Raw genomic sequence first — 14023 nt, forward strand, 5'->3', positions numbered from 1 at the left:
AAGGCCTATGCAAAAATATAAGGAATGACTTTTATGCAGAACAGTTAACGTAATAGCCTATATAGGTATAATCACATACAAATTGTATGGGGAGCCGCTGTTGTATGTTAGGAGTGCTCAATAAGCCTTTATTGTAATGTTTAAGTTATCACGATTGTTTGGCCGAAACAAACCCAAATTTATTTATAAATCTGACCTTGTTCCCTTTCTGCCGATTCCAATTTGGCGCCATAGCATAGCAGTCAGACGGTTTCTTCCGGGAGGCATGGCCTGACTGTTCTGAAAGCTCGGGCCAAACGTGAAATTTTACTTTCTATGAAGATAGAAACACTTTTTGTAATAAACTAAGGCAGGGATTTATTTTAAAATGCAACAAGTCGAAGAGGACTCGCTTTGTGAAGAAACAAGCAACACGGAAGCTGACCCACTTGTCGATCAAACGCCTTTACCGATCCAGAAAGGTTATGTACCTTTTCAAAATCCAGGGGAAAACCACGAAAATACACCAGGGAGTTTTGCCTCTATATGTGACGGGTTCTTGCAGGCAGCAACTCCATTGCCCACGCCACAAGGCAGTGGCGGCGGCGGCGGCGGCGATGGCAGTAGTGCTGTTAGCTACGACGTGTGCATTATAAGGGCAAAAAGGTTCAGAAAAAAACGTACAGAGTTAGGCGAGGAAGAAAGTTCGCTGCTACTTCACGTCGATAGAAGGCAAGGTAGGTAGACAAGGATATTAAGATATTAACGATTGGCTTCTCACTAAAATGTTTATTTTGTCAATTTCCAACAATTTCAAATTGCATATTTTTAAAAAAATCACTAATTTTTTTGCCATAACGCACAAAAATCAACCAACCGGCGAATCGTTATTATTATTAACCAACTTACCTGACCGAAAAAAAAAAATGGTTAAAAGTCAGGTAAATTAAAAAAACGATTATGTTTTAGGTGTAGCGGACGAGGACCACACCTTTCCAAAGCATTACTTCCAAGGCGACAGAAACCGAGAATTGTTGGACGAGGTTCAAGAAACCAGCAGAGCATCGAGAGAAGAAAATCCACCGACCTCGTCCGTCGAGGTTTCTGGCAGTATTGACACCAACATTGCCCAACCAGGTAATGACGTTAGCTTACAATGTTAATTACGAAATGGGAAGTTATTGTTTGCCTGGTTGAAGGTATTTCAAGGCAGAGATTAACAAACGCGGCAAAAAATCATTTGTAAGTAAAAAGTAAAACGTATTCTTGTGCAGGATAGCACGGGTTCGAACCCCAGTGTGATAGAAGAGTTAAGCTTTATTTACTTCAACAATTCCCATACAGTAACAGCATGTACTTACATTTCTTTCCCAAAAATTATTGTTTATACCGCAAGAAACCGTGTAGATGTTTGAGAGTTCTTAGGCCACCTTAGGAACAACAATACGACATTTATTCCTTCACAACCGCACACAACATTTTAGTTTTTAGCAGTTTTAGTTTTTCCCAGCAAGGAAAATAAGCTGTAAATGTTTTTGCACCTTGACAAGAATAGAAATGCAACGTCTGTGCTAAGGTCAAGAATATCAAATCATGTGTATTTTGTGCAAAAAAACAGCGCAGATAAACACTACACAACAAGAAGAATGGCATAGGCACCGATAAAACCATAAAGGTTATCTAGTCAGGCGCCCATGTGAAGGTGATTTCCTCACGGAGAATTCGTAGTCAGTCGCACTGTGAGTTGATGTGTTGCGACACGTTGCACACCAAGCCAGGCGGCCAAAAAAAAAAAACACAAGAGTCGTAATGGTCAGCTTATTATTCTAAATATGGTTTCTTAATTTATTTTCGGTTTGGACGAAAGAGAGGAATAGCTATCAGAAGAAAACTTACATCATATCAGCTATTGTCATTACCGTCCTGTTCATGGTCTTGGCTGCAGTTCTGTTTTACCTTTTCTCGTGTAAGTTTTTTCTATCTTGGTTTAATCACGAACACACATAATGAAATCTAAAGTAAATTTACTGAAACCATAATCGTATGGTTAAAATTCTCAGGACGAAAAGACTGGCTCATAATGAAGTTAAAAAACACGTATATATTTGAGAGATTCGCGCCATCATAAATTGATATATTTATGGGTCAATTTTTGTCAGAATGTACCACAAAATTTCAGAAATTGTCAATTTAATGTGTTGCTTTTCGAAAATTAAGTTTGTCGTCAAAATTAATTGCAGCATAGCCACAGTTTCATAATCTGCATTAAAACGGCTCGATATCTGAATGCGCGGAAAATGTTTACAAAACTCCCAATTTTTGTGCTCTTATGGTTATTGTCAACGTTAGTTGGAAGTACGAAATAAAATCGGTCCCTAAAATATGTTTAACTATAATTTTTTTGTCGATGCAAATTACATGTTTTCAACGACTACATACATTATCAAGTATTGTACAGAGACACTGTTTTTACTTTATGTTCAGCTTGTACATCGATAAGACCGGAAACCAACAGAATAGGAGTTTGTTCGTCACAATACCATTTCCGTTCCACTTGTAGTTTTACTTGCTCGAAGGGATTTGTACTCAAGGTGAAAATTAAACAGATTACCGTCGATTGTGTGTTCGAAGATAGGCATAGACTGATATTCTGGCATAAAATGAACGTATATATTCTCCACGTTTCTGTTGTCATACAGCCAGACTTCAAGGGTTCGAAACCGCATTTCAAATGTGGCGGCATGACAAACAAAACGTCTAGAATACAGTACGTTTATTTTATGCCAAAAGATCAGTCTATTTTACATTGTAATATGCCTGACAGCAACAGTAGTATGTTCATCCTGTTTTACAGAGAGGTGCTTTTACAGAGAGATAAATTTATTAAAAATTGTACACAATGCATATTTATCCAGTCAACATCCCGACATTGTGAAGACGTCACCAGTCAGTGACGTCAATCGTTTGCCGCCGAATTTGAAACCACGTCTCTTTATTTTCGTTAATATCAAGTCTATTTTAGTGTTTTTAACTGTGACTGTTCTTAAACTTGGCCTGACAATCCTATAAGGTTCGTGAGTTCAAACCTTACCGGGAGCTTGATTTTTTAGATCTCGCTCCGACTTGTGGCTGATCCGGCGTGGCTGCAATGCCTTGGCCGCGAAACCTGTAAAATGTTTTTAATATTCGTAACTTATTGTGTTACCAGGGATCTCCAAGGATAACTTGTTCGTGGTTTCGGCGTTGGACGTCTCCCGTTCCTACCTGTGTTTGTCCGGGTTGTGTTCAAGGTCCCCAGTGCCAATATTCACTAGACTGGGAATCGATCGTAGCTCAGCTTAAAGCTACAGCCACGGTGAAGAAAGATGTGCTGGTATGTCGTATTATTATTACGGAAGCTTTTGTTTTTGGAGGGTGATCTTAAAAAGTGTTTTTGCTATTCCTTCAGATCTTTGCCAGATTTACGTGCATAAGTATGACCAATCCTATATACTGCTGATGTGGTTATACTTTGTATTGAAACTAAGTAAAAATTAGGAACAAACTTTAATCACAAATGTGACGTATTAAAAAGAGTTGCTGTAACGTGTTTCACTCAAGAAAACAAAATGCGTTACTGTGTTACTGAGCCTCCACTTCACATTTATTTTCGATAACCTGGGGGTTGCGGTACAGATACACTACGGAGACCACGAGATCGACTGCAAGCCATCAGCATATCAAAGCACACTATACAGCTGTCTATGCTACGATAAGAAAACATTTAAACACCAATCTCAGTGCGTTCATCTTGTTTCGCCGGGCGATGCCTGCATTCACGCCATCAACAATCTCATCGGGAACCTGGTCAACACAGGGGAATACCCGGCACCTTGCAACGCTCAAAACTTTAATCGATCTTCCAGTTGTCCCAGTTGAGTCCATGTTGCGAAAGTGTATCGAGGATTTCTATTAAAACCAAATGCAAATACCTCCGTTTATTGGTCAATAAATTCAATATTCTTCGGGCAAAAATAATTTGGTTGGTCGACGTTTCAGTCATTATCAAACAGACCTTCATCAGGACAAGCACGTAAACACGACGATAAATACAAAAGCTTCAGTAAATTTTGCCAGAAGAGCTTTGAAGTTACTGAATATTATGTCTGGTAGCGTTAGCAACCACATCTCCATTTTTTGTGATCCGCAAAGGTGTTATGTAAGTAAAATTGCTTTGGATTTTAGCCTTGGATATAATTGAACAGGTTTATTTTAACCTTTTGGTGAAAAGTGTGTGATCCTGGGATCACCAACACCCTGGAGTAATTAGTCTTTTAAAAAACAAGTTCATAATTTCATGTGTTTGTGATTGTAGCCAAATTTTCCGAATCAAATTTATACGTTGTAAGTTTTCTTTACACATAAATATAAATGCGCCATAAAGGGTGTTTCTGTGCATTTTCATATTCTCTTACCTTTTATCAACTTAATCTTTTATAGCGCAAAGGATTCAGTGCCAAAGAATGTGCGTATTTTGAATGAACAAGAGGCAAATTTGAAATAGTAAGCTGAAACTAAAAACTTTTGCCAAAAATCGCTATCCGTTCGTCTTGTTCCAAAACATTTACTTCCAGGTTGGCGCCCGTACCCCGCGTTTGTAATACAAGCACAGATGCTGGCAGCAAACGACCAGTTTCGTGACTTTAATGTGGACATCGTGCATGCTTCTGAACCCACATTTGAACTCTTTGGTATTTCCTTGTCGTGACCCAGCTGACAATGTTTGCACATGCGTTGCAAAAAAAATCCCTTGTTTTATTGTTTTGTTTCTTTGGCCTTGAGCTTCTTAGCCGAATGGTTATGTTGACCACTAAGTCAAATTTGCGTCATTTTAATCTCCCTGCGTATAATCCTGTTGTAAACTGCATTTTATTATTTTGTTTGTGAACAATATTTGTTTAGCAAAGTGGAGCCAATAGTATGACCAACGGATGACGGTGATTGTATAGTCACCACAAAGTGGAAGTCTTTGCTTAGCCGTTTGTCAGCAAAGTCGTCTGAAAGTCACACCAGCTGCACTGATGAGACCTTTCAGGTCGAAACAGTGACCATCTGCCTGCAGCTCACACAATATTTGTTTAGACTGAATATTAGGTCTTTTGTTGACTCTATCTCAAACATTACAAAAAACATGACAAATCTAATAGAAATAAATCCGCCACGACAGCCCTCACAATAATGCAGAAAAAACGTGCAGTAAAGACATTAAACCATTCATTCACACCTCAAAATTTATTCCACAATTTATTGAACCATTTACGCGATTAAGATTGCTTTGCCTAAAATACAATTAAGTGGTGCGTATATCATTGGGATACAAGTTAACGCTTTATTCGTTAGACCTAACTATGACATAGACTTACCCGCGTATTTAACATTTTTCTGAATTCGCTTACGTACCATACTTTGTCCTCTATTATCGCAACATTTGAAAGGCCACACAATATGACATGTCTATATATTACCGTGTACAAACCTTTCAATAGTCTTTATACGTCAGCATTACAGAACTCAGCAATAGACATGGTCAATTCTTGTTTTGTGTTCAATTCAAAAATAATTAGAGAGTGCGCAGCAGAATACTGACTAAATTTGCGAAGGGTCGCAATTTATATGTTGTCAATACTGTTCAGTAAATTGACAAAAAACATAGTCACAAAATTTCAATGAAACGCTAATCGCGCTTGGCACCCTCGCACATCTCATGCCCATTTCGGTGGCGCCGATTGGTTGTAATCACCCACGTGATTCATGCTTGAGCACGCAAGTTCAATTACGCATTCAAAATAGAAATGAACGTCGCCTTAGGAAGGATTTAACGAGAAACCGAATCCTTTCTTCAGTTTTTCTGTCGTCATGGAAACAAACTCCACCCTCCGTGATGTTGACGTAGGACGCTACGTCATCGGGTTGCGTCACATGAACAGGGTGCTGCATGTTCTTCAAACAAAACTCTCTGCAAAAAAGTAATTTTTAAGTGAGCGAAGGCGTCATTTGAATTTAGCGACGTTGTGTGTTACTAACCTGTGTATCCGGCTCCAGGCCTCCACTAGGTTAACGACGCACGTGAATCCGAGTGCGCTCGATGCCGGAAAACCATCCATATTATAAAGTCCAGTCGTCTGGTTGCGGCAGATACGTATATGGATTATGCCTGTTGTTGTTTTCTGAAAGAAAAACGTACGTAAACGGTTTTAAACTTTGCTGCACGTGTGCTGGCACAGGTTTATTAGAGTTAAACCGATGCTAAAATCTTGTAACACTGGTGCGCCCGATCTTTTTGAAACGAATCCTTAACACGGCTATAGGTGTAAATGAGGAAAAGCTTTTTTGTAATTTTTCGTGAAATATTTTATTAAATCTTTATTAGTTCAGATTTATCAACGCAGTGGGCAAAAAAACCGCATTTCATCGATGAACAAAACAAATAAATTTAATGACAAAGAATTTAAACAGTTTCAAATACGCCCCCACCTCGATTAGTGCAATTACTTTTGTGATTCCCAAACTTCTGTTGAAACGTCGGAAATAATAGATAATTCAAATACTGTGCGATTTTTGAAACAACCAACGGCGCACGATCTTATCATAAGGTTCTGTGGGGGAGGCCGCATGTAAGTGTGCTGAGCTATTTCGTTTGATGCGGACGATCTCTCTCAAGGAGAATTACACCTAATTGTTTTTTGATCAAAAGCCACTTTAAATCTACAGACAGGTTTGGAGAAAACCTGTAGACGAGACGTTAATAACTCGACTGCTTATTTGTTGACTTAGTGATGTTGGAAAAGATTTTAAAATATCAGCCCAACCATGTATTACATAAATTCGTGTGAAATTTTTGCATTGACTCTTGATTTTGTGAAAAAAGTGTTGTATATTTATGCGCTTTTGTAATTTTACGTTGTAATTTCTGGTGATTTATAATCTCTTTAGTCGGTAGAGACTTTTGCCCTAACAAACGACGATATATAAAAGTACAAGAAATTAACTATGGCGAAAGGATGATGAAAGAGAAATTACTTTGTAACCAGCACTTAATAGGTCACTGTGGAGTCTTGGATGTCTATAATGCCTCTTGTTAAGAAACCCTGACATAGTAGTAAATTTCATACATTGGAATATAACCGTCATTTGCACTGATAAGTCGAAATAATATAAGCTATTGTTTGCACTCCAATAATAACTGTAACCGATTCCACATAAGAATATATCCAGCACCCAAATTAAACGCCAATAAACAAGTGTTCTTACCTGAGAAAGAGCGTATTCATATGAAGGGTGTACAGATCTTCGTAACAGGTAAGATCCAGGTGGTTTTGTAGCGAGGAATGCGGTTGCAGTTTCGGAATTCAACTCGCTCCAAAATATTCGAGATTTTTCCGCACAGAAACATGACCCTTTGCTTGTCTGTTTGTTATCGGCGTTGTTGGATTCAAGTTCACTTACAGTCATTTTCATAGTGCCTATTTCTTGCTGTTATACTACTTTACTTCAACCTGCTTTAAGTACAAATTGTTTTTTATTTTGGTCGTCAGCCTTTTGTGTGCAAAATGAGGTTTGAAATAAATGAATAAAACTTTCAGCCAATATAAAGCAAAGCGACAACAATCCGTTTTTCGAGGTAAGGAAATTGGTTCAGACTGAGAAAGGTAATTTATTGCTTAGCATATACGTGTATGCAAAACTCCTCATATTTAAATCGTCCAGTGCGAACATAAGTGCGTATCCTGCTCTGAGTACCAATTTGGAGAAACCTCATTTACGTGTTGTGCTTGACAATAAACTCTTTCTCAAGCGTTCAGCGAAACCAAAAACGAGCAATATTTGTCCACACACAAAGTCGTGTTTGTCAATTACGTCTACCAAGTAGGTCTTTTTGTTAACAGAACCCTGTTTATAAAATCATCAAGTCTACCGACCCCAACGCAAAGATCGTCCTGGACGTCCTGTCAAAAAATAAATTGTGCATTTCTTTGAAAAAAGATGAATGTAAGAGGCACAAACAAGTATAGGTTCATGACATATTTGTCTAGCAGCTATCGACCAAGCCGCTCTTATCAAGTATCTAAACACAAAGCCAATGTTACCAAAATGTTTAAACTGCATAGTTAACCATTGAGACCCGACAACAGTATAACACCCGATGTCAGGCACAAAGTACAATGCTTTGTATTATTCGAAACTGTAATTTCCAACAACAAAGTAAACGAATAACCTGACTGTCTGCAACAAAGCTGTCTTACATCTGTCCGCATTGAGAGTATTTGCGTTGCCTACCCTTGCCATTGCTGCATGTAACCTCCAAGTTAAACCGTGACATCTTTGCACGTAGCTTTCTCGCCTCGAGCGTTAAAACATTTCTCAATTCCAACACCTTTCCCGTTTTTGCAAAACAACAGCGTGCTTCAGTAACATTCTCCTTGACGGCGTGGGCGAGGCAAGGTCAAAAATGGATAATTTAAGTCAGTAATGGCGGTTTTATACACGAAGCTTGTCACGCCACCGCAAAGAACGGTATGCGGTTAAATTTTGTGGCTTGCTTGTTGATTTCTTCCACTAGTTGACACCTAAATGGTAATTGCGTCTGTGACGTAATACAGCCACTTGTTACCTCGTTCAACTTTTATTGTCTACGCTTGATTCTATCTGGAACGGAATATCTTTGGCTACTGTTTGCTTGGCTGATTAATAATAGATACACATAAAAATACGCATGATTAGTGAAAGTTTTGCAAGTAGTACAAGGCTAAAAAAACACCAACAACAAACATTACAGTACCTATTTGACCGATTCTTCTCACAATATTTGTCCGACTTTCGCTTGCATTGTTGCTTCTATATGACAGCATAATAATAAATCAATAGTTAAAGAAGCGTGTTTACTCTTTTACTTTGTTACCAAATAGTTTTGAATTAACGTCATAACTTAATAAGTGTCCGTATCTTTAACACTGAATATTGTGGATTGCATTAAGACCTGTATTGTTGTAGTGTATATTACTACATTCGAGTGAGCCCACGCAAGAAAAATGTATACAGACAGTTGCCAAGCCTGAGAAAATATTAAATATCAATCCTATCATTTTGTGCGGAATTTATTTTTCCGACATCGATCCAGTGCTGTCTACAAGCGTGGCACACCTTATTATGTTTGCTCTGTGCGGTTATGGTATCGGTGTTGTGTGTGCGTTCGGTTCGAATCATGGCTGCACGTACTTGGTAATTATTCCATTTCTCTGCGAAATGTTTTGCATTTTAATACTTTTGCAGTGCTCAAACCTTTACCGGGAGCTTTATTTTTTAAATATCGCTCCGACTTGTCAGAAAAAAGTGGCTGATCCAGCCAGGCTGCAATGCCTGATTGACAAGCCTGTAAACCTAATGATCTCGATCCGGTAGCTGTGATCGCCAAGTAAGGACCTGCACAGTGGGGCGATCCTGCCAATCATGCCATTGCTTGAAACATTACTGTTTTGCATTTAGTAGTTGATTTACTACTTTTAGGTAGTCACCTGAAAAGACTCCATCAAATTGTATCAGAACTCTAATTAAAATTTTATATTGAACCATTTAATCCAACATGGCGCACAGTAATACTCATCGAAACACAGGAGCTTTGGTTCGAACTAACTAAACCTATACAGCCGTTAAACCTTGAGGGAAACAAAAATCCAAATACAGAAGATTTTGGCGTTTCTGACAACATAAATTAGGACCCGTTAAGCAATAACAACATGCCCTATCTGCCGAAATTTACAAATGCCGATGATTTAAAGCTCACGAGCGACACCAATGGCTTTAATTTCTCAACCAATTGGCCGATGAGTGGCAGCAACCGCAAGAGGCAACAGATTTCTGGTTTGGGTGTTTCTGAAGCCATCAGTCGGACGCTTGACCAACAATCACCCATTCAAGCCCAGGATATCCTGGATTCAAACCCCGGCGTGGTAAAAAAAATACTCATCAAAAAAGTATATATGAAACCAGCAAGTTTAAACGAGCATGTTCGGCATGCTGGTGGTTTTCCGTGGCGATAATGACATGTTCTATACAACAATACACTATTCTGATATTTACTATACAGAGGAAGAGGGACTATACAACTATATCGTATTTCGCTGAAAACGCGCGACGCGTATGAGAACAGCGGATATGACATGTTTATTTTTCCGCAGGTCACAACAACTTTTTTGTTTTTAACCACACCGGGATTCGAACTCAGGATATCCTGGCCACGAAAGCCCGATCAGGTTTTCTTCTTGGTATGGGTCGGTGGATTGACCAATGCTGCCATCAACAACTTGTCATAATTGTTTCGCTTCACTGCATTTGCTCCACCACGTGACGCCACAGTCGGTGTAATCGTGTCCTTTTTCTTGTCCTGTTTGACGTTTCGTGTAGTACATGTTTCAATTGCTGCGCTACAACCTTGAAGCTTCGTTGGCTTTATGCCAGAAGGTCAGTTTTATTGGAAATAACATTGTACCTGGCAGCAACAGTACAGTAAATGGATTGATTTCAACAAAGCAGTAAAAGTAACAAACCCAGCACCTGGCAAGGGAACGTGATCACATCAGGGTCATCAGTAAGGTATTTCTAGCGGATAGGTTGGCTGCTAAATAACGTTTTCTTTGCGGATTTGACTCAATGAACCAACCAGTTTTATTGCGAATCGAAAAAGAACAAGTCTACTACTACGTTTACATGTCCATCATTTGGCCAGGCCCAACTAGTAGGACTAAACTTAGGCCTAGCCTGATCAATGGGTCGAAACGCTTTCGCGTTTGCATGTCCCGCGCGCAATGGTGCGTTTTTTTTTCTCGCTCGGGTTGTCTCGACTTCACTCGCAAGTACGAGAGTTTTGCTTTGACAAGCGTTCGTGGCCGTAAAATTAGGCATCAGTGTGTCGTCGTAGGTATGAGGAAACTTTTTAATCTTTCAATCAGTTTAGATGATAGTTTTTTCAAGGCAAGACATAACTAAATGTCCAATTTGTAAAGATTGGTGAAGTTATATAACATTTGTTTCATACAGCGTATTTTTAGCGCAAAAATGAAGTCAGCAAAAATTAGATGGTAAAAAAGTCAAGTATTTGACTTAATAAATATTGCCAAAAACAAGATAAAATACAATATGCTAGCCACAAAACTGTGTTGGTCAGAGCACTGGTTGCACTAAATTACAACCTAGCTAAACCCAACTGCATTAATGCAACACAAATTGGCAACTGACATTACTGAAGTATAGGTCACAGATCCTGCTCCTGCAGCTTAAAAACTTCAAGTTGCACAGACAATAAACACCAGCAAACTGTAAACCTACAGTGCAAAATTAAAATTTACTGAATCATCAAAATTGGTTTTTAATTGCGGTAATGCGCGAAATTCAGTTCATTTGGGGGTCAATTCTTGACACAAAAAGCAACCAAATGGTTTATTTTATCAAACCAGCAAAGTTTAAGGCCAGACCTGAACGGTGTAGACCACCTAGTGTAGTAATCCCAAAAAATCGACTGTTTTGGCCCAGTAATTTCGCGGAGTCATGATGCGATGACCATATTCGGAAAGTTATAGGCCTATAGCACTAGGCCCAAAACCTCATGTCGCGATTTAGCTAAGCCCAAAATGATTGGTTCATGTTTTACGTTTTGGTCCAAAAACGGGTCGTGTTTCCATGCGCAAAAAGCTGCCAAACCCTGCTCAGTTATTACATGGCTCAAAAATTACTTGGTCGAAATCATTTAGGGACCACCTATTTTGATGGCCCAAAAATTCAGCCGTTTTAGCCGAGTACTAGGCCTGCATTATTTGCGTCACTTCCATATTTGGTCACATGGCCCAAATGCATGGACAAAACTGGAAATAGTTTTTTGCACATGCTTCATTCTGTCTGCGGTTGTCCAGGGAATTTGGTCGGGGAAAATATGCGTGCTTATTTTCCTCGATTGCAACAAAAAGTCCCGTCTTAAATGGTGTCTTGGCTATTTGTGAGTCTGCATGGGATATCAACATTTGATAAACGTTGTGTTAGATTATTATCGTATTGTTATGTTGAATGGAATTAACCAGAAAAAGCGGAGTCCAGTATTTTAAAGCAGTTTTGACACATGAACCAGCAATTCTCAGCATTTCCACACACATAGGAAATTGCGTGCTTTCCCCAATCAAGTTGTACGCGGAAGCAATCATTTATAAATAAAGTCGTAACCTCGTGCCTCGACGCCGATCGGTCGTGGAAAAACCCAAACATGCGAATCGTCATGGCTTAAAGATATGGAAAGGTATATTACGATCCACTCTCTTCAATATTTTACCATACAACTATGTTCTATCATATGTAGCAGTGTTTCACATTTAGTATATTTGTCGTATAACTTGGTTAGGCTAGCTCACCATCTTCATAGAAATCGGCCACAGCCAGAATACTAATGGTTGCAGGTTTATTTTTCAGTCGCACCGACCTTTAAGAAAGTTAGGAATATTTTATGCGCACCCTAAATTATTGATGACTTCCAAATGGTGGAGAGAAGGCGAGGTTCTTTACAGAAAGTTGCTTGTCTGCCAAATTTTGCCATGTTCATCTTTGGATACAATGTGCTGCTAGACATTGTCTAAACCAAGTAAAAATAGTTATCTTAACTTGCCAAAAATATCAGTATAAATGCACCTTTAAAACATGGGCAAATTAAATAGTGGGCCTACGGAAGCATTGACGAATGACGTACAAGACACAATGTTATGCGGAACTAATCGTATCACAATACCTTACTGTTCAATTGACAGGCCATAAAGAGTCATAAAAGCAGTGTTACGTCACTATAGATTTTTTAATACGAATTTGCACAGCACCACGCGAGTTGCCATCCTCGTCGTTATGTACGGTTTAACTGCTTGTGTGTTGCAGTTATAGTCAGTATCATCAGTTACCGAAAGAGCTGTCAAATGAGCGACGGGTGTTTGTCACAGACCAATGGATGATGGCGAAGGTATGATAACCACGAAGTGGAAGTCTTGCTTAGCTATTTAGCTTACAAGATTGTTGTAAGTCACACCATAGCATATACCAGATTGGAAAGTTTGCAAACTGCGCGGAGGATTTTTTTCTGTTGGTGGTGATTGCGCGGATTGTGCGCGGACTAGCGATTTTTTTGCGCGGATTGTAGTAGATTTTTTTGTTGTTTAGTGCACTGTGCCTTTAGTAACAAGCCTATTTTCCCTTTGACAAAAAACACTGGAATAATGTATTTTTAAGAACCGATTCATAATACTTTAATGTTATTAGCGTTTACTTAAATAAAATTGCACTTTTCACAGATGATTATATCCGCTTTTTAAGCGGCTGTCTGGTACAATGACTTGGCGTAGTTGCCACGGGTGGCGAAAGCTAGTCTGGAGGGTTGCGAGTTGGAACCCGTGGTCCCACCTTTTTTTCTCCAGGAACTTATTAATGTTTAATTGGTGTTCTTCTTTCTGGCACGGAGCTACAACGCATTTAACCAAACAAAACCATTTGCCACAAACAACTGTGAAGCAAAAACAAGTGTTTCAAAACGTTTTAACTTTATTTACGCTTGATTTGTAACTTGCCAGTTGCCATCACGAAAATTTATGCAAGAAAGGGAAACTTTGGTTCCTAATTTTTTTGTCGTGTAACCACTTTAGAAGCAGCGCCATGCCTATGTTTACTCCGACGACCTTTCGATACGGGGATGAGTGCCATCCCATGTTTCTTGCTGCCTTTAACATAAAGTTTGGCCATCTCGTATAACGCCTCGTCACACTGGATTGCATGGGGCATAGAACAATCAACGATTGTTCTGTTTTTGAGAACTTCAAAACTTTTTTCCATTACTCGTAGAATGACTCGGCAACTGCTTCAGTGCCTGTTTTTGCATACATAACATGAAAAACCAAGCAAAATTCCTGACCAATTTTTGCGTATAGTTTGGGGTCGATGTACCTATATGGCGCGGATAAACTTTCTTTCGTTAAATAAGGCAGCATTA

The 14023-nt window shown here is 39.1% G+C and overlaps 2 protein-coding genes across 2 annotated transcripts; one reads left to right on the forward strand and one right to left on the reverse strand.

The window, feature by feature from the left end:
• Nucleotides 1–367: 367 nt before the first annotated feature.
• LOC145895854 (uncharacterized) lies at nt 368–3897 on the forward strand. Its single transcript, XM_082984635.1, has 6 exons — nt 368–716; nt 949–1116; nt 1847–1945; nt 2464–2570; nt 3188–3352; nt 3655–3897. Exons 1-6 carry the CDS (start codon nt 368–370, stop codon nt 3895–3897), a joined length of 1131 nt encoding a protein of 376 aa, XP_082840761.1.
• A 1386-nt stretch (nt 3898–5283) lies between these two features.
• Nucleotides 5284–7513, reverse strand: LOC145895130 (uncharacterized). The gene is made up of 3 exons (XM_082983888.1): nt 7270–7513; nt 6043–6185; nt 5284–5974 (listed from the first exon to the last, which is right to left on the reverse strand). Exons 1-3 carry the CDS (start codon nt 7474–7476, stop codon nt 5800–5802), a joined length of 525 nt encoding a protein of 174 aa, XP_082840014.1. The 5' UTR covers nt 7477–7513; the 3' UTR covers nt 5284–5799.
• Nucleotides 7514–14023: the final 6510 nt, after the last annotated feature.

Source organism: Ascidia mentula, chromosome 3, assembly GCF_947561715.1.
Source record: "Ascidia mentula chromosome 3, kaAscMent1.1, whole genome shotgun sequence".
NCBI lineage: Eukaryota > Metazoa > Chordata > Ascidiacea > Phlebobranchia > Ascidiidae > Ascidia > Ascidia mentula.